This window comes from Piliocolobus tephrosceles, chromosome 16, assembly GCF_002776525.5.
Source record: "Piliocolobus tephrosceles isolate RC106 chromosome 16, ASM277652v3, whole genome shotgun sequence".
In the NCBI taxonomy this organism is placed as follows: Eukaryota; Metazoa; Chordata; class Mammalia; order Primates; family Cercopithecidae; genus Piliocolobus; species Piliocolobus tephrosceles.
Genome location: NC_045449.1, coordinates 55,057,280 through 55,083,123, shown reverse-complemented (window position 1 = coordinate 55,083,123; position 25,844 = coordinate 55,057,280). Strand labels below are relative to the sequence as shown.

At 51.7% G+C, this 25,844-nt stretch overlaps 2 protein-coding genes across 9 annotated transcripts in view; both read right to left on the bottom strand.

The window, feature by feature from the left end:
* MAPT (microtubule associated protein tau) overlaps positions 1 to 25,844 on the bottom strand; it is a 133,788-nt gene that overhangs the window by 18,178 nt on the left and 89,766 nt on the right. For 6 of the 8 annotated variants that reach the window (XM_023196176.2, XM_023196178.2, XM_023196177.2 and 3 more), the window contains 3 exons: positions 22,687 to 22,742; positions 18,485 to 18,611; positions 12,566 to 12,831 (listed from right to left, as the gene is read on the bottom strand). In XM_023196176.2, the coding sequence (XP_023051944.2) occupies positions 12,566 to 12,831; positions 18,485 to 18,611; positions 22,687 to 22,742 (449 nt within the window). Of the gene's footprint in view, positions 1 to 12,565; positions 12,832 to 18,484; positions 18,612 to 20,018; positions 20,217 to 22,686; positions 22,743 to 25,844 lie in introns of all 8 variants that reach the window. The other 2 variants (XM_023196183.2, XM_023196175.2) reach the window with 1 other exon arrangement.
* STH (saitohin) lies at positions 9,122 to 9,502 on the bottom strand (the record flags this gene model as incomplete). The annotated part of the gene is made up of 1 exon (XM_023196184.2): positions 9,122 to 9,502. A coding segment is annotated over one exon (381 nt), but the record flags the coding sequence as incomplete, so codon positions are not given.

Below are 25,844 nucleotides of genomic sequence, written 5' to 3'. Positions count from 1 at the left end.
ATCCTAGGCCGGGCGTGGTGGCTCACGCCGGTAATCCCAGCACTTTGGGAGGCCAAGGCAGGTGGATCACCTGAGGTCAGGAGTTCGAGAACAGCCTGGCCAACAAGGTGAAACCCCGTCTGTAGTAAAAATACAAAAGTTAGCCAGGCATGTTGGCACGCAACTATAGTCCCAGCTACTTGGGAGGTTGAGGCAGGAGAACCTGGGAGATGGAGGTTGCAGCCAGCTGAGATCGCGCTACTGAACTCCAGCCCAGGTGACAGAATGAGATTTTGTCTCAAAAAGTAAAAAACAACAAAAGAAGTGATATCATATCCTAAGCATTCTCTATGGTCTATGGTCATCAGAAGCACTATGTTTAATAATATGTTCCATTCCATTTTGTGAATATTTTCCCCCTGCTATCCAACATTTGTGTTGATTCCATTTTGTACTCCAATAATACAAACAGTCCTGCAGGAGCTGGATTTGATGCAAAGAAAAAAAAAATACAAACAGCCTCCCATGAACCTCTTTCTGAAAGGAGCTTTTTCCATATGATGGGTTATTTTCATAACACAGAGTCCTAGAATAGAATTTCTGGGTCAAAGTTATAAATATTCTAAAACCTCTCAGTACAACTCTCCACATGGCTTTCTAAAAGGGTTGCCTGAGTTTTCCCTGTGAGCCCTGGTGAGGGAACCGGCCTCATCCCTGGTGAGGGAACCAGCCTCATCATATTGCTGCCAGCACTGGGTGTTTACAACATTGTTTTGCTTATTTCTTTGACCAAAATAAAAGAAACTGCATTGCTGGCTTATCCTGCATCTGATTATGACTGAAATCGCTCCTTTACCCCTTTTGCTGACGGGTGTATTTTTTCTAACATACAAATATTTACATTTTAATTTTATTCTTTTTATTATTTTCAAAATAGAGACAGGGTCTCACTCTGTCACCCAGGCTGGAATGCAGTGGCGCCATCGTAGCTCACTGCAGCCTTAAACTCCTGGGCTCAAGCGATCCTCCTGCCTCAGTCTCCCAAGTAGCTGGGACTACCGGTATGTGCCACCACACCCAGCTAATTTTTAAAAATTCTTTGTGGTGATAGGGTCTCAAACTCCTGGGCTCCAGTGATTCTCTCACCTCAGCCTCACAAAGCACTGGGATTACAGGTGTGAACCATGGTGTCCAGCCTACATTTGAATGTACTTATTTATGTGTGTTTTATAAATTTTTAATTTTAAATTTATATGGGTACATAGTAGGTGTATATACTTGTGGGGTACATGAGATATTTAGATACAGACATACATTGTGTAATAATCACATCAGGGTGATGGGGTATCCATCACCTCAAGCATTTATCATTTCTTGTGTTATGAACATTCCAATTACACTCTTTTAGTTGTTTTAAAATGTACTATAAATTCCTGTTGACTGTAGTCACCATGCTGTGCTATCCAGTGCGGATCTACTCATGCTAACTATGTTTTTGTGCCTATTAACCACCCCCACTTTCTCCCTACTCCCCTCCACCCTTCTCAGCCTCTGGTAACCATCCTTCTACTTTCTAGCTCCATGAGTTTAATTTTTAGCTCCCACAAATGTGTGAGAACATGTGAAGTCTGTCCTTCTGTCTGGCTTATTTCACTTAACATAATGTCCTCCAGTTCCATCCATGTTGTTTCAAATGACAGAATCTTATTCTTTTTCATGGCGGAATAGTACTCCATTGCGTATGTGAACCACATTTTCTTTCTCCATTCGTCTGCTGATGGACACTCAGGTTGCTTCCAAATCTTGGCTATTGTGAATAGCGCTGCAATCAACACGGGAGTGTCCGACCTACATTTTTAGATACTTAAATTCTTCCTTTGTAATTCCTTCTCTGGTGTTTCAATGTACAATCCACTCCTCCCTTAGAGATGGATAAATCTCTAATGCCACATCACCTTTCTTGCCCACCATCTCCTCATTAAGGACAAGGAGGCCATGTGAGGCCCACAGAGGTTCTGCAACTTTCTCAGGTCAGAAGCAGCCACAGAAAAATCTAGATCTCAGAGTTCCTGTAGCCGCAGGCTACCTTTGTGACAACAAAGTTGTCCTGGGCTGTCCTCAAGGCTACAGCCTCATAAACCTAATAAAAACAATACTACTTTTTGGTGAACACTGAAATTCTCTCCTGCCAGCAAGGAGACACTGTGACAGTGCCTCAGCCCAGGCTGGAGCTGGGGGAGGAGGTGGGACAGGATTTCTCATACTGCTTCTCAAGGAGTTGCTGTCACCCTTTGCACAAGTCTTTGAATCAATTCATGTCACCCTCCAATTTTAAGGAATTCCACATAAACTCCTTTGTGGATTATTTTTTTAATAAAAAATAGTTTTAATGGAGATGGGGTCTTGCTATGTCGCCCAGCCCAGGTCTCAAATTCCTGGGCTCAAGTAGTCCTCTGGCCTCAGCCTCTGTAGTAGCCTCAGCACCTGTAGGCTTGCTGATCATTTTTTATTCATAACTTTTCACTGGATAAGTCTTAGAAGAAGATTTGCCTGCTTTCAAAAAGGAGTGGGGCGAGGTGGCGGGCGCCTGTAGTCCCAGCTACTCGGGAGGATGAGGCAGGAGAATGACGTAAACCCGGGAGGCGGAGCTTGCAGTGAGCTGAGATCCGGCCACTGCACTCCAGTCCGGGCGACAGAGCGAGACTCTGCCTCAAAAAAAAAAAAAAAAAAAAAAAAAAGGAGTGGGAACAGCTTAGAATTAGAAAACACTCAGAATAATAAAACAGGAAAACGTAAAGAGTAACATTAGAAGAAGGGGAGGGCATCAACACTGACAATTACAAGAGTGATCATTACATTTAGCTTTGAGCTTCCTGGAAGCCAAGGCAAAAAGGGAAATGTCATGGGTTACATAACTCTCCTTATCTGACAAAGGAAACTTACCAGTTTTTCAAGGAAGAGAACTTTGTTTTCTGTACTAATCCATAAAAGAAATTAAGCAAATGAATCAAAGGACATTAAGCAATAACTCAGTGTCTGCCACATACATAGAAATGTTTTTTCCAGCCGGGCGTGGTGGCTCATGCCTGTAATCCCAGCACTTTGGGAGGCCAAGACAGGCAGATCACGAGGTCAGGAGATCGAGACCATCCTGGTTAACATGGTGAAACCCTGCCTCTACTACAAAATACAAAAAAATTAGCCAGGTGTGATGGCAGGCACCTGTAGTCCTAGGTACTCGGGAGGCTGAGGCATGAGAATAGCATGACCCCAGGAGGCAGAACTTGCAGTGAGCTGAGATCGTGCCACTGCACTCCAGTCTGGGCGACACAGTGAGACTCCGTCTCAAACGAAGAAACAAACAAACAAAAAACAAAAAAGAAATGTTTTTCCATGTGGCTTTTTCTTGTTCTAACCCCACAAAAAAGTCAACAAGCCTTTATGAGATTTTGCAATAGACACAAGGGTATTTACAAAGCAGACATGAACTACTGCCAATTGTCACATTAAGTCAACACCCTTTATAGAATCTTAGATTTACAGAAGGGAGAGACTAGGGGAATGGTTGTCGTTATGAAATTAGAATCCTGAAATTGAATTTCTCAGCTACAGTAACATATATATTACACTTCAGCTCTGGAGAGACACTGACAAAAACCATCAAGGGAGAGAACAAAGTGTTGCAAGCTCCCAATTTGGATCCAGGGAACTCCCAGTCAGGGGAGAAATGTCTGAGTCAGAGTTTGACCCTGAAGGAGAGGCTGTGGTGAGGTGGGCTGGGGGGTGTGTCCACTCGGTTCAATCGATTTCCTAGAGCACCCAAAGCAGCCCTAAGCTCTCACTAGACCTTGATCTGGTTTTGTTTGGGTTCAGGTCTCTCAAGGCTACTCCAAAGAGCCCAGCCCTCTCTCCCTGGCCTCAAGCCTGCAGCCCCACAGCCCCGTGCCTCACAGTTGGCTCCCAGGCTGGCCCAGGCTTGGCCTGTCTCCAGCGCTGCCTGCTTGCTGGGCTGCGCTTTGCCTCACCAGGCTCAGCAGGGCCAGTGCAATGCTCTGCTGGGAATTTAACACGGGGTGGGCACTGGATGCCCACACAAGCCTTCTCTTCAAGTCCAAGGTGATCAGCTTGGGAACTGACACAGGAAAACCTGTCTATGTCCTGTCAAGACAACCGGCCAAGGAAGAGATCAAATAACAGGGTAGAGTCACCTTCAGAATTATTTACACTGTCCTTTAAACAAGCTCCTTTAAAATGATTTGATTTACACAAGATTTTTCAGAAGCACTGATGTACAAGGAAAGATGCCTGGAGGGTCTCAGAGTTACAGATCTGTCCTAGAGGAGGGTCCCAGCCTGGCACTGCCCCCCACTCACTGTGGAGTCTGACATCTCAGCCCAAGCTCACCTGCACCCCTGGCCCTGATTGAGAAGGAAAGGCAAATGATCCCACGTACAAATTCACTGTATTTATTCCACATAAGTTCTACATAGATGCTTTTTAAAGCGACAACTGGGCTTTGCTATTAAATATAATGTATTTTTAAGGCCAGGCACGGTGACTCACACCTGCAATCCCAGTACTTTGGGAGGTCAAGGCAGGCAGATCACCTGAGGCCAGGAGTTTGAGACCAGCTTGGCCAACATGGTGAAACCCTGTCTCTACTAAAAATATAAAAATTAGCCGGGCATGGTGGTGGGCGCCTGTAATCCCAGGTACTAGGGAGGTTGAGGCAGGAGAGTTGCTTGAACCTGGGAGGCGGAGGTTGCAGTGAGCTGAGATTGCACCATTGTACTCCAGCCTGGATGACAGAGTGAGACTCTGTCTCAAAATAAATAAATAAAGTATTTTTAGAATACTCAGTTCTCTATAATTGTCAGTGGTATATGAGAAGGGAGGAAAGAGGGGTAAAAGAAGAGAGAAATAGATCAGAGAGATGGGCAGAGGTGACCGGGTAGAGGCAGAGCAAGGCTGGGGGAAGGTGAAGACAAGAGTGTGTGCACGCACACGTATGCGCGCGCATGCATGCACGCACACACGCACACACACAGGCACATGCACACGCGCACACAGGCGCACACACACAGACGCCCTTAAAAAAAAGAGAAGGTCGGGCATGGTGGCTCACACCTATAATCCCAGCAATTTGGGAGGCTGAGGCAGGAGGATCACTTGAGCCCAGGCGTTCAAGACCATCCTGGGCAACGCAGTGAAACCACATCTCTGCAAAAAATATAAGAAACTAGCCGGGCACTGTGGTGCAAGCCTGTGGTCCCAACTACTCAGGAGGCTGAGGTGGAAGGATTGCTTGAGCTCAGGACTTCAAGGTTGCAGTGAGCTACGATCACACCACTGCACTCCAGCCTGGGCAACTCAGCAAGACCCTGTCTCAAAAAAGAGAAACAAATCAATACACACAGGGAAGGAAGCAAGCCACCCAGGCTGCGGCCCAGAACCAACAAACAGTTACAGCATTCTATCGCCATCTTGTGGCCATCTTGAATATTGCACACCCAAGGCTTTCAAAGCCCCACTGCTCAGGTAGGTTTCTGTCCATCCTGGGCTTCCAGGCTCTGTGCTGCTTCAGGTCTTCACATCCCAACTACTGGCCTGGACATCCTCCGAGAAAGTGACTTTAGCTCCAACTTCTCGGAGCCAACCAGGCCCCCGATGGCCCCCGGGCCCTTTCCTGGCCATGATTCTGCACACTCCCTTCTCCCTGCTGGCAGCCACAGGGTCCCCAGTTCTCCTGATCCTGCAGCCTGGGCCCCATATGAGCAACTTCTCTCTTGCCCTGCATGGCCCCTAGGACTCCTGCTTCTTCAGCTCTCCTCTGTGTTTCCCAGTGACCCCCCAAGAAGGGGTGCTATTGCTGGGCCGTCACCCCTGCTTAACCCTCCCCAGCAGCTGCCCACAGCCCGCCTGCTTCAGCACTCCCACGGCCACTGCCAGCTGAACTGAGCCTCTCTTCAGGGCCACCCTCCACCACCCTCTGTCCTGTTGGGCGATGTCCAGCGGCTTGCAGCAGCCCCAACCTCTCTTCTGCCAGTGTGAACTCTCCTAGCGCTCAAGCTTCACACCCCTTGGCGCTGGACACACGCCCTCTGGCTGCCCCAGCCGCCTCCAGTTCTAGCTTTATTTTGCTTTTGCTCTGAAGAGCTCCATGTTATCTGAAGAGCTCCACGTTACCGTGTTCCACTCTCCTCCTTCAGCTCCTGCACCCAGCACTCCGGGTGGGGGCTGTCCTTTCAAAGGCTACTGAACAGGTCCCAAACAAGGGTCTGCTTGTCTTCTCTGGCTTGCTGACTTGTGTGGGTTGCTCCCCTTGCATGTCCTTCCCTGGCCAAGCTCTCCATCCTACATTCCTCCTGCTGCTGCAACTGGTCCTGTTTCTCTGCTCATCTGCCCCTGTCCCCTGGCCTGGGCCCTGGGGGCAAAAGCTCTTAGCACAGAGCCTGGTGTTCAGAGGTACCCCATAAATGTTGTCTGAATGAATGAATAAAGGAATGAAATAAGGAAGGAACCAGCTTTTCTGTTCTTTCTTTTTTTTTTTGAGACAGAGTCTCACTCTGTCACCCAGGCTGGAGTGCAGTGGCCGGATCTCAGCTCACTGCTAGCTCCGCCTCCCAGGTTTACGCCATTTCTCCTGCCTCAGCCTCCCGAGTAGCTGAGACTACAGGCGCCCGCCACCTCGCCCGGCTAGTTTTTTGTATTTTTAGTAGAGACGAGGTTTCACCATGTTAGACAGGATGGTCTCGATCTCCTGACCTCGTGATCCGCCCGTCTCGGCCTCCCAAAGTGCTGGGATTACAGGCTTGAGCCACTGCGCCCGGCCCTTTCTTTCTTTTTTTAAATAGGTCTCAGTCTCGCTCTGTTGCCCAGGCTGGGGTGTAGTGGTGTGATCGTAACTCACTGCAACCTTGAACTCCTGGTCTCAAGCGATCCTCCAGCACCAGCCTCCCAAAGTGCTGGGATTACAGGCACCACCGCGCCCAGCCAGGAGCCAGCTTTTGATGCTGTTATATGTTCTGTTTTACTGGTTGTGTTTTCTTCACTGTTTTTTTGCTTTTGTTTTTGTTTTTTTAATTAGAAGTGCAAGGTTGTGTTTTCTGATTTATTTCTACTCTTATCTTTGTTTCTAGATTCTTTTATTTCTTGTGTTCTTTTTCCCCTCCATTAAGAACCTAATTTATATGCTGTAGTTATTTAATTTTTTAAATAACAGAAGTATTTAAAACTATGAAATCCTTCTAAGTACAATTTGGGGCGCCTTAATGTAATGTACAGGATTCATTTTACTTTACTTTTTTGATACAGGGTCTCGCCCAGGCTGGCGTTCAGTGGCGTGAACATGGCTCACTGCAGCCTTGACCTCCCAGGCTCAAGCAGTCCTCCCACCTCAGCCTCTGGAGTAGCTGGAACTATAGGCGAGTGCCAACATGCCCAGCTAATTAAAAAAAAAAAAAAATTGTAAAGACAGGGTCTCCGTATGTTGCCCAGGCTGGTCTCGAACTCGTAGACTCAAGTGATCCTTCTGCCTTGGCCTCCCCAAGTGTTGGGATTAAGTGTGAGTCACCACACTTGGCCCCAACAAAATGTTTTAAAAGCTGGTCCTCTGTCTCTGTGTCTAGACACACCCCCACTCCCGCAGGCCAGACAGGGCGGGGACGAGCTTGGCAAGGGGCATGTGGGACCCATGGGCTGGCCTGGCTGGGTCTGAGTTGACCGAGGAGCCAGGCGCTTGGAACCTGCAAATAGGAATAGAGTTGGGACCGAAAGTGGAAAATGAGTCACTGGATCAGAGTGCACAGGAGGCCGCAGTGGTTGAGGTTGAGGGTAGGTGTCAGCAGTAAGAACCTAGGGCCACTGAGTCTCAGCCAGGCTGCACACTAGAGTCACCCAGGGGAAGCCCAACCCAAGATGACAACAGGTCCGGGGGGCTCGGGCACTGAAATGGTGTTTAAAAGAATCCCCTCTTCCCCCCAGGTGCTCCCTTTTGCAGTTAGGATGGAACACCGCTGCCCACGGCTCACTACAAGATCGATGGGGTCTACGGGCTTTTCCTGCCTGGCGTCCCACCCAGCTCTTCCTCCTTCCCTGCGATCTCTACCCCTACGCAGCCAGAGCTCCAGTGTGGCCACCCGATTATCTGCATTTTCCTTTAAAAATAATTCAATTTGGGGCCCCTAAAGCAATCCACGTTCACTGTAGCAAATCCCGAAAACAGAGAAAAGCACAAAGGAGAAAACAGACGTTTTCTGTTTTTGGCCCGAATGATTTACAGCAATCTGCGGTGGTTTTCAGCCTCTGCAGGTTCCCAAACCTGACTTGGCTCCTGCTCTTCTGTCTTCAGTGTGAGCATCTGTTCTGGCAGGATTGAGTGATTTCTCAGACTCCTCCAGCATTGCCTCTTTTGTAGCCAAACATTTATTGAGCACTTACTGTATGCTGGGCACACATGAGGCCACAGGGACCCAAAGGTCTCAGCAAAACCTCGTGGAGCCTTCAGGCCAGTCTAGGAGGAGGAGGCCTGAGACCCTCCAGCGGGTCGTTTTAAAGGTCCTTGTGCGTGGACTTTTTTTCTTCTTTCCTGGAGATTCATGTGTTGGTCTTTGTGATGGCTGAGGTTTGGTTTCAGACAATTTTTCTAGGCTTTCCTGGCATTTAAGGGAGGCTGTGACTGCGTCCTCTGCCACTTTTCCATACTTCATCCCCCAAAATATCTCAAGAAAAGTAAAGTCACCCTTTCTCCTTTAACCCTTTAGTACATTTGGATGTGCCGTCTCCGCCCAGCATGATGACGTTGTAACCTGGGGCCCTGTCTGCCCCTTTCTTTTTTTTTTTTTTTGAGACGGAGTCTCGCTCTGTCGCCCAGGCTGGAGTGCAGTGGCCGGATCTCAGCTCACTGCAAGCCCCACCTCCTGGGTTTACGCCATTCTCCTGCCTCAGCCTCCCGAGTAGCTGGGACTACAGGCGCCCGCCACCTTGCCCGGCTAGTTTTTTGTATTTTTTTTTTTCAGTAGAGACAGGGTTTCACCATGTTAGCCAGGATGGTCTCGATCTCCTGACCTCGTGATCTGCCCGTCTCGGCCTCCCAAAGTGCTGGGATTACAGGCTTGAGCCACCGCGCCTGGCCTGCCCCTTTCTATACTTGGCATGAGGTCACCTGACTCTCACCCCTCATGGGCACAGGCAGGGCAGCCACAGAGTGGGAGGGACAGTTCTGGCCCTGAAAGGGGCCTTCAATGGAAAGCTGTCTTTCCTGCTCAGCCCCATTCCTGCTGCTCTCTTCAGAGTTGTAAGAACTGGGCCAAATAGTGCCCACACCTTCGAAGTCAACCTCAGATGAACTCAGGGTCAACAGGGGAGCTACCTCCCATGCTAAGCTGAGGGTTCTGTCTCTGACAACCTGAATCATCCACTCACACAGAGCCCGAGTTAAATTAACCCCGCATTCAATGAGGGCCGGCCACCTGCACAGTCTTGTGGGGGCTACAAAAACGCATGAGACTCGGCCTTCACCCTCAGTCACAGCCCAGACTAGGGAGCAGCACAAGCATGTTCAGTGTGGTCAGGGTTTTCAGGGGCTTTGAGAAGAGAGAGGGGAATCCAGGAAGACTTCCTGGAGGAGATGGCAACTGAACTTGGGTTTAAGGGAAGGGAAGAGATAAGGAGAGAAGGACATTCCCTGCTGTGGGACACTGGGCAGGGCATGGCAGAACCCAGGGGCCCCCAGGGGGTGCATGGGTGGGGAACCCCAGACAGGGAGCAGCAGATTCAGACTGGGGGGAAGGGAGCACTTTGCGGGTACTGCCTGTCATGTGACTTAAGGAGATCCTGGGTGTGCCTGGATGGCAGTCTGGGTGCTGGAGCAGGATGGGGGTACATGGGTGGGCAATGGGAGAAAAGGCAGGAAAGGCCAGTGAGGGCCCCTCTGGGCTCTTGGGCAGCACCAGGGCCCAGGCACCCTGGAGAATGAAGGTCACAGTGGTCCCGAGATGGGGCTTCTGGAGGCGACTTTCGAGAACCGAATGAGGACTAGAAAGTCTGGAGAGGAGGGAACGCATTGTCCCCAGTGGAAGCGCAGGACAGTTTCCCTCAGCTGTGGTACAGGACAGAGGCCCTGGGTCACCTGTGAGTTATTTCCCCAAGGCCTCTAACCAGGCCATTGTGGTGGGTGAGGGTCCAGAGACCCTCTTCCACTACAAGCTCCACATGCCTAAGCAGGGAGAGGCCGGACTTTTAATTTAACCCAGATTGTTCGCCATCAAGAGGGAGATCCTGAGATGCTCTCTTTCCTCCCTCCCTCCTGTGTTCCAGGGAGCTCTGCCCTTGTCCCCATGGCCACAGGGGAGCCACTGTCTGTCCTTTCCTTGATGAGAGGAGGTGCTCCAGGGCACAGCTGAATCTTCTCCACCTCTGTGCACGGTCTGGCATGCAGGGGCACTCAAAGGAGGCTCGATGCAGAGAGGCAGGGTCTACAGATGCATCCCTTTTAACCCAACCGTCCATTTCCATCCTGACGGGATGCGACGCTGCACCCACAGGCTTGTTCAGGGGCAAGGGGGCTCCTGCATTGAAGCCTGGGCCAGGGTAGGTGGCAGGGTTTGAGGCAAGGTGCCCACATGCACTGGCGGCCACCCTCCCTCCACATGGCCCAGGCTCAGGCCCAAGTGATAAGAAATTCAACGGTGTGGAGTGCGCCTGCGCTGGGGCGGCAAGCTGACACACAGGCCCAGGGTTTCAGAAAGCCCGTAGCTCCCCGAGGCCCAGTGCCCAGAAGGCCCCGCACATCTGCAGACTCAGAGTGAGCCGTGGTCCTCCGCACCCCCAGCCTCCTCTTCACCCTACCCCAGCTCTGCTGGGTGTTGGGAAGGGGGTCCTGGGCTGAACTGTGGTCCCCACAAATTCATACGTTGAAGCCCTAACACCCCCGTACCTTAGAACATGACTCTATTTGGAGACAGGGCCTTTAGAGAGGTGATTAAGTGAAATATGAGGTCATCAGGCTGGGCCCTAAGCAATAGCGTTCTTTTCTTTCTTTTTTTTCTTGTTTTGAGATGGAGTCTCACTCTGTTGTGCAGACTGGAGTACAATGGCACTATCTCAGCTCACTGCAACCTCTGCCTCCCCGGTTCAAGCGGTTCTCCTGCCTCAACCTCCTGAGTAGCTGGGATTACAGGCATGCGCTACCACCATGCCCAGCTAATTTTTGTATTTTTAGTAGAGATGAGGTTCCACCCTGTTGCTCAGGCTGGTCTTGAACTCCTGACCTCATGATCTGCCCGCCTCGGCCTCCCAAAATGCTGGGATTACAGGCATGAGCCATCAGGCCCAGCCGCCATGGTGTTCTTTTTTTTTTTTTTTTTTTTGAGGCGGAGTCTTGCTCTGTGGCCCGGACTGGAGTGCAGTGGCCCCATCTCAGCTCACTGCAAGCTCTGCCTCCCGGGTTTACGCCATTCTCCTGCCTCAGCCTCCCGAGTAGCTGAGACTACAGGCGGCCGCCACCTCGCCCAGCTAGTTTTTGTATTTTTAGTAGAGACGGGGTTTCACCGTGTTAGCCAGGATGGTCTCGATCTCCTGACCTCGTGATCTGCCCGTCTCGGCCTCCCAAAGTGCTGGGATTACAGGCTTGAGCCACCGCGCCCGGCCTACATGGTGTTCTTATAAGATGAGCGCGTGCAGAGCCACGGGAGCACACACAGAGGGAAGACCGCGGCGGCGCAGGGTGGAGGTGGCTACGCACCGCCACAGAGAGGCCTTGGAAGACACCCACGGCCCACACTGCTGTTCTTTCACTGCGGTGCTTTGTATGTCAGCCCTAACGCACCCAGATGAGGGACACAGGGACAGGAGCGGAGAAAGGGGTCCAGGCCAGGCCCCTGGAAGTCCGTGCTTCTCCACCTTTAGGAAGCTGGAGAGCTCGTGAGCACCCACTTGCCCCCAGAAGAATCAGCTGATGAAAACAGAACCCCCAATCTCCCCAGAATCCAGAGGAACCCAACCTAAGCAGATGGCCCATGAGTGGAGATGCCCACCTATGGGTGGCAGCGTGTTCTACCCAGAAGGCAGGTGGGGAGCCGCTGTGGGTGCCCTGACTATGAGAGCTTCCGGCCGTGGAGACACAGCCCTGCCATCTCTGTCCGATTAACAGGGACTGAAGGGGCAAGAGAAGAGCCAGAACGTGCTCTCGCCTGAGGAGAGCACTCTCAGTGTAGTGGAGACCCCAGTAAAGAACTGAACTTCCTTGAAGAGGGTCTGGACGGGACCGGGGTGTTATGCGGGGGTGGTAGCCGAGCCCAGGTGCGGGGAGCCCCACAGCTCCAGGCACAGCCGCGCGCCACCACGCGCAGCCCCAGTGCTCCGTGCGCAGCCCCATGGCCCCATGCTCAGCCGCGCACCTCCACGTGCTGCCCTATCCCTCCAGGCGCAGCCCTACCCCTCCAGGCGCAGCCCTATCCCTCCAGGCGCAGCCCTACCCCTCCAGGCGCAGCCCTATCCCTCCAGGCGCAGCCCTATCCCTCCAGGCGCAGCTCTACCCCTCCAGGCGCAGCCCCCCACATCTCCACGCGCAGCCAGCCTCTCTTACCTTCCCGCCTCCCGGCTGGTGCTTCAGGTTCTCAGTGGAGCCGATCTTGGACTTGACGTTCTTCAGGTCTGGCATGGGCACGGGGGCTGTCTGCAGGCGGCTCTTGGCCGAAGACGGCGACTTGGGTGGAGTACGGACCACCGCCACCTTCTTGGGCTCCCGGGCTGGAGGGGTTGGAAGGGACGGGGTGCGGGAGCGGCTGCCGGGAGTGCCCGGGGAGCCGGGGCTGCTGTAGCCGCTGCGTTCCCCTGATTTTGGAGGTTCACCTGGGGAGGAAGGAAGGGAGTGAAGCCAGGACTCAGGTGGGGGTCAGAAAAGGCCCTGGGGGCTGCCTGTCCCGCAGGTCCATTCCCAGGCTCACCACTGGGTTAGGCAGGTGGAAGCCAGATTGGAAGCGCAGCTACAGCAGCAGGAGGCAGCCGCCCGGAGAAGCATCTCCTCCTCCCTGCCTTTTTGCTTAGGGACAGAGACACCCCTTTCCCAGGAAAGCAATGGAAAACCATCAACCACCATACAACACTGGCTCCCAGAGAGGTGGCCAACTTGGCCCCTCGGTCTTTGGGTCAAGAGACGGGCTCCAACAAGCTGTGTGGTCTCAGACAAGTCACTTCCCCTCTCTGAGCTCAGAGGCCTTAATTTGAAAATGGATATAATTATAATCCCTGCAGCCAGGGTGGCTCCAGGAGGTGGTAGATATGCTTTCCCCACCTCTAGTGCAATTCTTTAGGGCCTTTATCCTAAATAAGGGTGACACAGTGACGGGACCCAGCTGTGCCCTCAAGCCTGGACGCTCCTGATCCTTTCTCCACAGGGTGAATGTTCAGCTGTGCGGCTTGTTCAGGGCTCCTGCCCAGCTCCCTGGCTCCTCGGTGGGATCTGGGCTCCAGAACAGGATGCCTGCTCCACACCTGCTTGTTCCTAACTGTCCACATGAGCCATGCCACTTCATGCTGCTGTGCCCTGCCATACAGTTCCCCACCTGCCATGCATAGCAGTAAGTGCACCTTTCCAACACCCCAGAAGCTGCTGGGGGGTCTCCTCTCCTCTCCACGCAGATGCTGTCCCTCCCTCCTCTGGGTGTCCTTTACCCCCAAACTTGCTTCTGTTACTGCACTTCCCAGGTCCCTGTTACACTTCAACACTCTGCTATTCTGTCTCATGGGTCCGTGTTTTCCGAAGTCTGGCCCACGGAACCCTGCATCAGAATCTCTGGAGCTTTCAAGGAGGAAAGTAGGACTTGTAAAGTGCAAATTTCTGGGCCCCATTGAGAGTGGATAGAGCAGAATCTCTAGGGGTGGGGCCTGAAAAGCTCATTTTTCTCAAGCTCCCCAAAGACTGAAGTCTGAGAACTGCAGGCCTCACTCTGTGCGGAGGTGCGCTTAGCTCCCCTGCAGTCTGAGAACTTAGCTTTCCTGCTGGTCTGGAAGCTTCCCACAGCAATGACCCTGCCGCTGCCCCAGGCATTCGCTGTAACACATACCTGCTGGCAAGACCTGGAGAAGGGCAGCTCTTTGTTTGAAGCACACATGTAGCCAATGGGCAACTTGGTCAGCAACGAATAAGCACTAGTTTTGTTGTTATTTTTTTTTTTTTTGACGGAGTGTCGCTCTGTCACCCAGGCTGGAGTGCAGTGGCGTGATCTCGGCTTATTGCAAGCTCCGTCTCCCAGGTTCAAGCGATTCTCGTGCCTCAGCCTCCCGTGGCTGGGAGGAGAATCCTGGGAATCCTGGGATTACAGGCATGCAGTGCCATGCCCGGCTAATTTTTGTATTTTTAGTAGAGACTTATTTTAGTAGAGACTGTATTTTTGTATTTTTAGTAGAGACTTCTTTTTTTTTTGAGACAGAGTCTCGCTCTGTCGCCCAGGCTGTAGCGCAGTGGCGCAATCTTGGCTCACTGCAAGCTCCGCCTCCCAGGTTTACACCATTCTCCTGCCTCAGCCTCCCGAGTAGCTGGGACTACAGGCACCCGCCACTACGCCTGGATAATTTTTTGTATTTTTAGTAGAGACGGGTTTCACCATGTTAGCCAGGATGGTCTTGATCTCCTGACCTCATGATCTGCCCGCCTCGGCCTCCCAAAGTGCTGGGATTACAGGCGTGAGCCACCGCGCCCGGCCAGTAGAGACTTTTTTTTTTTTTTTTTTGAGACGGAGTCTGGCTTTGTCGCCCTGGAGTGCAGTGGCCGGATCTCAGCTCACTGCAAGCTCCGCCTCCCGGGTTTATGCCATTCTCCTGCCTCAGCCTCCAGAGTAGCTGGGACTACAGGCGCCCGCCACCTCGCCCGGCTAGCTTTTGTTTTGTATGTTTTAGGAGATGGGGTTTCACCATGTTAGTCAGGATGGTCTCGGTCTCCTGACCTTGTGATCCGCCCGTCTCGGCCTCCCTAGAGACTTCTTTAGTAGAGGTTTCACCACGTTGGCCGGGCTGGTCTTGAACTCCCGACCTCAGATGATCCACCTGCCTCAGCCTCCCAAAGTGCTGGGAATATAGGCGTGAGTTACCGCGCCCAGCCAGCACCAGTTTTTAGGATTTAAAGAATTCCATGTCTCTTTTTTAAATAATGTTTTTTATAGAGACAGGGTCTGACTATGTTGCACAGGCTGGTCTTGAACTTCTGGCCTCAAGCAATTCTCCCACCTCAGCCTCCCAAAGTGCCAGGATTATAGACGTGAGCCACCGTGCCCTGCTGATTTCCATGTCTTGGATGTTCCTGAAGTAGTCAAGCTTTGTGGCAATAGAACACATGAAGCCTCTTCTTTTCTACATAAGGAAACAACAGATGGGCCCTTGGCCTCCAGGGCCTCCAGGCTCAGCCTCTCTGCCTCCTCAGATCTCCCATCCTCCTGCCTCCCTGACTTCAGAGACCCAGGGTGACCAGTGGGCTTGCTGGTGATGGCTCCAAATCCTTTTCATGCCTCTTACTTGCAGAGTGGTCTTGGGCAAGTCACCTGACCTCCCTAAGCCTATGTCTTCATCTGAAAAATAGGGAGACAGCCATGCATGGTGGTTCATGCCTGTAATGCCATTGTCCCTGAAGTCAAGGAGAGCACACAGGATTAGAAAGCCCATCAGACAAACACAGCTGCACAAAATTTGGGGAAGAGAATTCGGACTGCTCCATCTTCAGGCTGCGAACCCTGTGTGAACCCTGCATTGCAGAAAAGGGTCCTCTCGGCTCTAGAAACACAAGCCAGTGAACAGCCACACATGCAAAGGGAGGCTGCTCCCAGTGAAGCAGGCTCCTGAGTACCTCTCTCAGATTTGGGCTCTGCAGGGGGTGGTTTTCTCTGCACTTGCTTGGTCGCTTAAAGAGAAAAATCCACAAAAGCCTCATTATCATCAGGGTTAAACGGGGCCTTAATGAGTCCTTCACATGGCAGGCACCCATGGCCGGCCCAGCAGGGGCCCCATTCTGAGACAAGGTGGAGGAGGCCCAAGGGGGAGGGTCTCTCCACATGCAGGCAGCCACCGAAGAGCAGGTAAGACCCAAAGGGAAATGCATGACCTTGTTTCAGGTTGTTACAAAGTGTGAGTCCCCTGTAATCCCAGCACTTTGGGAGGCTGAGGTGGGCGGATCACTTGAGGTCAGGAGTTCGAGACCAGCCTGGTCAACATGGTGAAACCCTGTCTTTACTAAAAATACAAAAATTAGCAGGGCTTGGTGGCCTGTGCTTATAGTCCCAGCTACTCAGGAGGCTGAGGCAGGAGAATTGCTTGAACCTGGGAAGAAGAGGTTGCAGTGAGCCAAGATCATGCCACTGCACTCCAGCCTGGGCGACATAGTGAGACTCTGTCTCAAAAAAACAACAACAAAAAACAGCGTGTGAGTCAACTGGCCCAATGTTAAGTGAAAAAAACAGCAGGATCCAAACCCTACTTAAAATCCTGTCAAAATTCTGGGAATTATCCCTGGATCACCATGTATATGAGAAAAACACCAGGCCAGAAAACACGAAGCAAAAAGACCAAAACAACAGGCCTTAGTGAACGGCCATCCTTGGGGCCGCCACCGCACCACATGTGTGTGTGAAATGCCACCACAAAGACACGCAGCAGGTGGCGGGCAGGCTCTGGGCAGCTCCCTCAGGCCAGGGAGAAGTAGAGTCACCAAGATCCAGGCCAGGCTTTGGCCACAGCCTGCAGCAAGAGCCACAGGCTGCCTGCACACCACCAAGGAGCAAGTGCAGGTCAGACACCCCTACGTGGTGCAGGGTCTAAACCCAGTGGCAGAACACTTCACTGGGGCAATGGGACAGAGAAGTGCTCGGGCAGGCTGTCCCTAATCCCGAAAGAGGATGACTGTTTTCTTTGTTTGTTTGTTTTGAGATGGAGTCTCACTATGTCGCCCAGGCTGGAGTGCAGTGGCGCGATCTTGGCTCACTGCAAGCTCCGCCTCCCGGGTTCACGCCATTCTCCTGCCTCAGCCTCCTGAGTAGCTGGGACTACAGGCGCCCACCACCAAGCCTGGCTAATTTTTTGTATTTTTAGTAGAGACGGGGTTTCACCGAGTTAGCCAGGATGGTCCTGATCTCCTGACCTTGTGATCCGCCCGCCTCGGCCTCCCAAAGTGCTGGGATTACAGGCGTGAGCCACTGCGCCCGGCCTGTTTGTTTTGTTTGTTTTCGAGAAAGAGTCTCACTTTTGTTGCCCAGGCTGGAGTGCAATGGCATGATCTCGGCTCGCTGCAACCTCCACCTCCCGGGTTCAAGCAATTCTCCTGCCTCAGCCTCCTGAGTAGCTGGGATTATAGGCACCTGCTACCACGTCCAGCTAATTTTTTTGTATTTTTAGTAAAGACAGGGTTTCGCCATGTTGGCCAGGCTGGTCTCGAACTCCTGACCTCAGGTGATCCACCCTCCTCAGCCTCCAAAGTGTTGGGATTATAGGCATGAGCCACCATGCCCAGCCGCGACTGTTCTTAATAGCACCCCGGCTGCAAAATAACTAGATGGATGCCTTACTGGGTACTCAAAACTGACTGGGTTTTACTCACAGGAGCCCAAGGCAATGGGCCCAGCTGCTCAGCAGGGACCCTCAGGTTTTGCAGCAGACTCCTAACGTCCCTAGCAAGTTAAGCTGCCTGGGGGGGTTGAGCCCTAAGTGACGTCACCCACTGTGACCTATCCAGGCTGCTGCTCTGTCTCCACAGACATTTGTCTTCAGTCTCATTTGGGGATCGCAAACACACCATGCTGGGGCTGCCTCTATGGAACCCTGGACTTGTGGCCAGAGAGGCTCCGAGAGCTGCCATTTAGTAGCCATATGACATTTTCCTCAGGCTCAAAATGAGCTGGTTAGACTCAGTCAAGCAAACTCTCAGAGGCTCAATTTCTTTCTTTTTTTTTCCTTTTTCTGTATTTTTTTTATCATGCTGCAGAATCAGCCTCAATTTCTTCACTGATAAAAAGTGAGGATTCAGGCTGGGAGTGGTGGCTCACGCCTGTAATCCCAGCACTATGGGAGGCCAAGGCAAGTGGATCACCTGAGGTCAGGAGTTCGAGACCAGCCTGGCCAACATGGCGAAACCCCGTCTCTATTGAAAATACAAAAAATTAGCTGGGTGTGGTGGCAGGTGCCTGTAATCCCAGCTACTAGGGAGGCTGAGGTAGGAGAATTGCTTAAACCCGGGAAGTGGAGGGTTGCAGTGAGCTGAGATCGCGCCACCGCACTCCAGCCTGGGCAACAAGAGCGAAACTCCATCTCAAAAACAAAACAAACAAAAACGTGGGGATTCAACATCTGCCTCCGAAATCAGAAGAACTGCGAAGGAAATGAAGACTCGGTGCTTAGTAAACTGCAAGGTGCTGACCAGCTGCCAGGGGTCGTTCATTCTCAGTGGCCTAAGGCCTCCTAAAATGAAGGCTGTACCTCTGAGAGCTTCAGGTTCCTCTAAGATTCAAGAGAACATTCGTCTTACCAGAGCTGGGTGGTGTCTTTGGGGCGGGCGGGGTTTTTGCTGGAATCCTGGTGGCGTTGGCTTGGCCCTTCTGGCCTGGAGGGGCCGCTCCCCGGGGTGTGGCGATCTTCGTTTTCCCATCAGCCCCCTGTAAATGAAACATGGTCGAGGGTTTTTTCACCATTGGGAAAAGCTGCTGCCACCAAGAGTCAACACCAGCCCCACTCCGCACCTTGACTCAAAACGCGGTTAAGACTGGGGTGACCCTTTGCCTTCTAGATGCCACAAGTGTCTGCTACAATCATGAGGGCTTTCTGGGCACACAAATCCACATCCGCACCCCAACTCCAAGTTCCCTGAGGACATTTCCTCTCAGAGGAACTGTGTGCATTAGTTATCAGCATGAGTTGTGCCAAGGCCAGCAGAGCTTACAGCAATGATCAAGTCACTCTCCACTCCATGTCAATCAATCGGCAGGACATTAGTGCACTCTGCGTAGGCAGACATCCATTTTCTGACTCTAATTATGGATTTATTTGGCTGATGGTGGTTGGTTCCACCAGAAGCCCTTGGAGACAGTTGTTGAACCTGGCCAAGGATGCTAAAGAGAGCTACGTTGTGTTCTTTCATTCTCTCCCAAACAACCCTAAGGCGTCAGGAACTCCTTGGGTGTGCTCAGAGCAGGTGAGCACCCGAGGAGGGGAGCACCAGCATCACTGACAAAGCTGGCAGAGTCGGGCATGGCACAGTCTAGGGACTAGGGCAGTCCCTGGGTTCGGCTACCCAGCAGATGATCCTTAGACATAACACAAACTCAAAAAAGAAACTGACATTAACTAAGGACCACAAGCTAGTCCAGGGGGGAGTGAGCTCACAGGGCAGTGTTGCTGTGGCCTGATGCTGTCCTACCCAGATCAGGGCAATCTGGAAGCATTTCTGCTTACCAAAATCAGGAATGGGCAAAGGAACCCAATGAGAGTAGCCACTTTGGGTTTGTTGTTAAAAAATTTTTTGCGACAGGGTCTTGCTCTGTCACCCAAGCTGGAGCCCAGTGGCACAATCTTGGCTCACTGCAACCTCTGCTTCTGGAGTTCGAGCAATTCTTGTGCCTCAGCCTCCCGAGTAGCTGCAATTACAGGTGCATACCACCATGCCCGGCTAATTTTTGTATTTATAGTAGAGATAGGGTTTCAGTATGTTGGCCAGGCTGGTCTCGAACTCCTGACCTCAGGTGATCCACCCTCCTCAGCCTCCCAAAGAGCTGGGATTACAGGTGTGAGCCACTGCGCCCAGCCTTAGAGTAGCAGTTTGGAAACCAAGGTCCCACCAGGTGTCTGAGGGGCTGCTGCTAGGAGAGCCTGTGGGGTGCTGAGAGGTACGGCCCCCAGCTCTCTTTTCCTCTTTGCCCAGAATTCTAACTATTTACACGGTGCTTCTGTGTCAGAGCTCATTTGAAGAACGGTCTTTGAGGCTAAAAAAACAAAAAACAAAAAAACCCCCACATTTGCAAACCACAGCAGAGCAGCCTGGTTCTTTTCAAAGGTGGTTTCCTTACCTTGAGTTTCATCTCCTTTGCTCCAGAACTGCCAGTTCGGGGAGTGACAGAAGAGACGTATTTAGGAGAGGAAGGTGGCTCTGGGCACACGGCAGGGCTGGAGGGTTGGATCAGAGGGTCTGAGCTACCAGGAGTGGGGTGTTTGGGGCTAAGGCAAGGCCTATTTTTCAAGGTTTTAGCAGAGGAACGTGTGGATGTCTTAAACATAAACATAAATAAAATCAAAATAAAAGTCAGCACATGGAGGAGGAAAACAAACTGAAAAAAGGACAGTAACTAAAAATAAATAAGGCAGGTAATGGTTGAAAGCAGTGATCTCCAGGCTGTTTGAATCAGGTACCGTTAACATCCCATCTGATCAGTAAGAACAGGAAAGTGACCATCCTCCCCAGTCATACTTCTTATATGACCAACTTACTCAACCCACATCTGATGAAGCTTTTAGAAGAGGACATGACAAAAGAATGGAAGTTCTAGCATGTTCTTTCTCCAGCCTGTTAGATGTTACTGTGCCCCTGAATTTGGAGACCACTGGTTTAAAGGTGCTTCACGTGAATAAGTTGATGGAGATCATCAAGGTACATGAATCTTAGGATGTTACTCAAGAAAATGTCCCCAAGTGTGTCATGGGTCTGAAGGGTTTTCTACTCAATTCCAGGCAAGGTGCTTTTTTGCCCGCCCATTAACCCATGGCCTCTTCCACCACACTGACAGACTCAATCAGAAGTGTGCCCGCCCCAAGTTGGAAAGATTCTATCTTAGGTTACGCCCACCCCCACCACACATGTGCTTTCTGATTAAAGTCTCAAATCAAACTAATATTAACACTATTTGGTGAATCCTAATCTGGCCAATGTTAACTCTTTTTTTGTCATTGTTTGTTTTAGAGACAGGGTCTCCCTCTGTTGCCCTGGCTGGAGTGCAGTGGTGCCATCACGGCTCACTGCAGCCTCCACCTTTTGGGCTCAAGTGATCCTCCCACCTCTGCCTGGCCAATTAAATTTTTGTTTTAGAGATGGGGTCTTGCTATGTTGCCCAGGCTGGTCTAGAACTCTTGGGCTCGGGAGGTCCTCCCACCTTAGCCTCCCAAAGTGCTGGGATTACAGGCATGAGCCACTGTGCCAAGCCTTCAATGTTTTCTCTTTTTCTTTTTTTCAGTTTGCCAGTGTAAACAACACTGCTAACTTTTGAACCCATTCCACATGAGGAAGCAGCCAGAGGTGGGCGTCCGCACACCTGTCCCTGGGGAGGCGGCGGGGGGTGGGGGGACCTGGAACCGGGATGCAGGATAGATGGTGACTGACACCCACAGTTCATCCTACCCTTGGGGGATTTTGATGGGTGGGCATGGCCCCAGAGGAGCAGGGGACGTTTGGAGGGGAAGAGGTAGCGCTCTCAGAAAACAAAGTGGGGAGGCTAAGCCTCGAAGTGTTTCCGAGAGCGAGTCAGCTCAGAGAAGGGTCCTGACCCAGACTTCACTGGGCTTCTTGAGGACGTTATCTTATTGCTTTCCAACTCCCCATGGAAGCGGCGGAGACCCTCTGTGTGGCCAGGCTTGGTAAGGAGAACCCAGGAGATGAAGCAGCAATGGGAGAGGAGGGACACAGGCTGGGGCCCTAGGGCTGATGACAAGAAAGCAAAGCTGGGGTGGGAGTATTGATGACCCCTCCTTCCTCGCTGCACACGGCCCCTCTCCACCAGCAGCACTCCCCACCTGGCCGAGGTCCACGGTAATAGATCTTTCCCCTCCCTAGAATCTAGGCAACTCCAGGGCAGGGATGTCATACCCATGTGTGCTGCATGAATGAATGAACGAATGCATGCATGCTTGAGGCTGGTATTCCCTGACCCCTGCCCCCGGCACTAAATGTGCACCATGATTGACAAGCAGCTGTCACTATCACTTCAGGGACCCAAAGGGCAGCTCTCCAAATTCCCGCAGGCCCTTCCGGCTGCCTCACTAGGTGAGGCTGGGGAGCCCTGACTCTGCAGGCACTTCCGGGAGCAGCCCCCAACACACCAACACACCACCGAACGCTCAGAGCTATGTGGCAACTGGAGATGCCCTCTGGGCTCCAGTACTGATTAAAATTCAGGTGTTTCAGACAGAATTTATGCTGGAAATTTTAGATACCTTTAAGGAAAACAGGTCTTATCTAGAGCCATGGTGCGATTTTCCAGGAAAAACACCACTGTGCAATTACGGGAGCATTTTCCCAGACACCAAGTCATTGGGGGAGTAAACGATGGGTGAAGTGAAATACTGAGAAGGATGGGCAAAGATCGGGGTGCAGTTTATGCAGTGAGCACATGGCTTCATTTACTGTCCTGGGGTTGGTTTTCAAACACAATTTCATTTACTGTCCTGGGGTTGGTTTTCAAACACACCTTCATTTACTGTCAGGGTCTCACTGAAACTACACTAAGAAAGCTGGAATCAGGAGCATGACTTCATGAACCTGCCAACTTCTCTTCCCTGGGGTAAGTATCAAAACTAATAAATGCTGGACTTTTTAAAAGCCTGCCCCCAAATACAAAGCACTTTAAATGACAGCCGTACTTTAGTGACAAATGCTCCCCACATTATATATGAGAATGAATCAGACATAAAGCACATCTTCTCTGCAAACTGGACCAGCTGCAGAGTTCCATGGCATCGTCAGCTTACCTTGGCTTTTTTGTCATCGCTTCCCGTTCCGTCTTTGCTTTTACTGACCATGCGAGCTGATAAAATATAAAATAAGAATGCTTGTCACACTCCATTTTCACTGCTCACAGAAAGAGCCAGCTGTGGTGAAGTTGGATTTCTCTGGGATAGGTCCATGTTTCGTTTAGTTGGGTCTGGTGGAAACCAGTTGGCTGTCTTTTCCCTTGAATGTGCTAGGTCTCACATTGTTAGTATCAACACAGCACACTGGGGTCACTGATTAAAGCAACCTGGCAAGAGGGGGCAGCAGGCTGGCTGAGGGTGGGACCATGCAGAAGGGACACAGCAGAAACTGTCACAGGGACGTGATGACACGGAGGCTATCTAAGGAAGGTGCAGTCTCCCTAACCCACAGGCTCCTGCCCTGTTTCTGCCAGGGTCAGCCTCACCCCACTGGGACCATCCCCACTCCATGGATAGGTGTTTTAAAAGCCTCAGGGCCATGGATATTGGTAGCTCAGTGAGGACCCAGCCTCCTGCAAGATCCAAGGACGGGGGTGGGTGAGTTGTCTCCAGGCTGCAGCCAGGCTTGGCCCTGGTTCCCTGCGAGGTGCCTGCTCACCCTCTGGCCCTTGGAAACTGCCTGGAGTCACCCAGCTCCCTTGCCCATGCGGCTAGATTGCCAGCAGCCCTGATTCCCACCTTCCTGACCATCTTATGCTGACCACCCATCTCCATTCCTGGTCACCTGCCTCCAGAATAGGAAAGCCTGGCAGGGTTGTCTTTGTCCCCTAGTTGCTGGTTGTACCCCCAAAGCTTACCCCTCACTAATGGGGGATTTGGCCACCAGCCCCAGCTGCTCTCAGATGAGCCAAGCCCGGCCCAGCCCTAAGCCAGGCCTAGTGGGTTTCTTGCCACTTGCTGGTCTTCGAAGGGCACGAATCCTCACCGCTTCCCCCAGTTAGCTACAAACCAGTTACCATCATACATTCCCACAGACAACATCAGCCTTCATCACACTCCCTGGTGAAACCAACCCACTGACCTGTCTGCCAGCATCAGTGCTAACTCACCCTTCTCCTTCTCTTGACAGCCACTGCTGAAAACTGATGATTTTCTTTTTTGGTTTCAATATCATATTCCCTCTACCCCACGGACAATCGGGTCTCTTGGAGCTTCTCGTTGGCTATTGTCACCTGGATTTCTAGAGGGACCAGCAATGAGTATGCCCAGAGGTTTTCCAACTACACTGTATGGCAGAATCACCTGCTAAAAGACTCCCAGGCTTACCCCACAATTGGGTTTGTAAGCCGAAAGTGGCACCTGGTAACCTGCACTTTAATAAGATCCCCAGGCGGATCTGACTCACGTGTTCTTTCCTTTGTCCACATCAACCAGCACCATCCAATGCACAACAAAATCACCTGCTAAATCAACATTTCCCAGACTGCAGAAGCACTGAACAAGTCCTCCTCCAGGAAATGTTAGCAGGCAGAATCGAGTAAGTTCGGGAAACCCACTTGTGACCTTCTCAGAGGGTCACAATGACCGTTAGTACGTTAAAGGTTCTGACAAGTCCAGCAGCAGAAAAGCCTGTTTAACTTAGTTTAGTCTGGTTTTTTTTCCCCGCAGTCACTGGGCCATGGAACTCTTTTTTAACCCAGACACACCTCCAGTAGGCCAGTAGTCAAGAAAACATCATTTCAGGAAATATTGTAGTAACCTGTCAGGTCAGTTGTTATAGGATATAGGATATATTTTTTCTCTTTTAACTTTATTTTATTTTATTTTACTTCATTTTAGTTTTTGAGACAGAGTCTCGCTCTGTCGCCCAGGCTTGGGGTACAGTGGTGCGATCTTGGCTCACTGTAACTTCTGCCTCCTGGGTTCAAGCACTTCTGCTTTAGCCTCCCCAGTAGCTGGGACTACAGGTGCCCGTCACCACGCCCAGCTAATTTTTTGTATTTTTAGTAGAGACAGGGTCTCACCATGTTGGCCAGACTGGTCTCGAACTTCTAACCTCAAGTGATCCACCTGCCTCGGCCTCCCAAAGTGCTGAGATTACAGGCGTGAGCCACCGTGCCTGGCCTCTGTCTTAACTTTTCAACACAGGCTTCTTTATCTGTAGCATTTCAAAGTTTTCTCTAAAAGTAAAATCTAATAAAAATTTAACAGATGCTTGCAACTGTGAGCTTCAGTAACATCCATTTCTGGGCTTGGCAAATAACTGTGAAATTCCAAGGGCCCCAAATTTATGGACAAGCTCGCCTTGTGGCTATGAGGTGTCCTGTGGAACACCAACTCTCTTCTCCCTGATACTTGGGACTCTCCCCACACCAATCCCACCCTGCGGGCTGCTGTGGTCATGCTACTGAGGGCTCCAGATGGGCCCTGCTCAGCCCCCTGCAATGCCGGCATGCGGATCTCCTCGTCCTCTGCTGAGGGAGGTGGCGGCATGTGGACCAGGGAGATCTTGTGTCTGCTCCTCATCTTCCTGCCACAAGGCAGAGTGGGTGGGGGCAGGGTGCTGGGCCAAAGGCACAGTGTGGGCTCTGGGCCACCTCTGAATGCTGTGTGTGTCGCCTGCTGTGTGTACCCTGCCCATCTCCGTGTTAGAAGTCCACACTCCACCACCTCCTGGGAGGTGCTGTGGGATGCAGGACAGGTACGTCTTTCAGAGCCAACCTACCTGGATTCCAAACCTGGCTCTGTCACTTACTACTCAGTGACCTTCGGCAAGTTACTGTACTTCTCTGAGCCTCCGTTTCCTCATCTGCAAAGTGGGGCTGCTTGTGCCTACATGGAGGGTTGGAGAGTTCTAGACACCATGAGGGAAGCTGCCACCCTGCCGGTGGAGGGCACCCACCAACCTCCTGTGGGCTGATGGGCCATTGTGGACGCATCAAGTGGCCAGAGAGTCAAACAAGGTGGGGAGCACGGGGCGGGGGTGCTGGTGACATGCAGAGTGGCAGGCAAGCGTGAGGGGCGCGTGTGGCCACAGCCTGAGCACGGGAGGAGACGGAGGGAGCGGAGCAGCTGCACCCAGGTGTGGGTTTAGTGGCGTCCTAGGAATGTCGGAAGCAGCAGGAGTCGGGAAGGCCTGAAGCTCAGTGGCAGTAACCGCAGCCTGGGAGGCCCGGGCGGTCCCCAGGGAAGGAGCGAGGAAGCTCAAGACACAG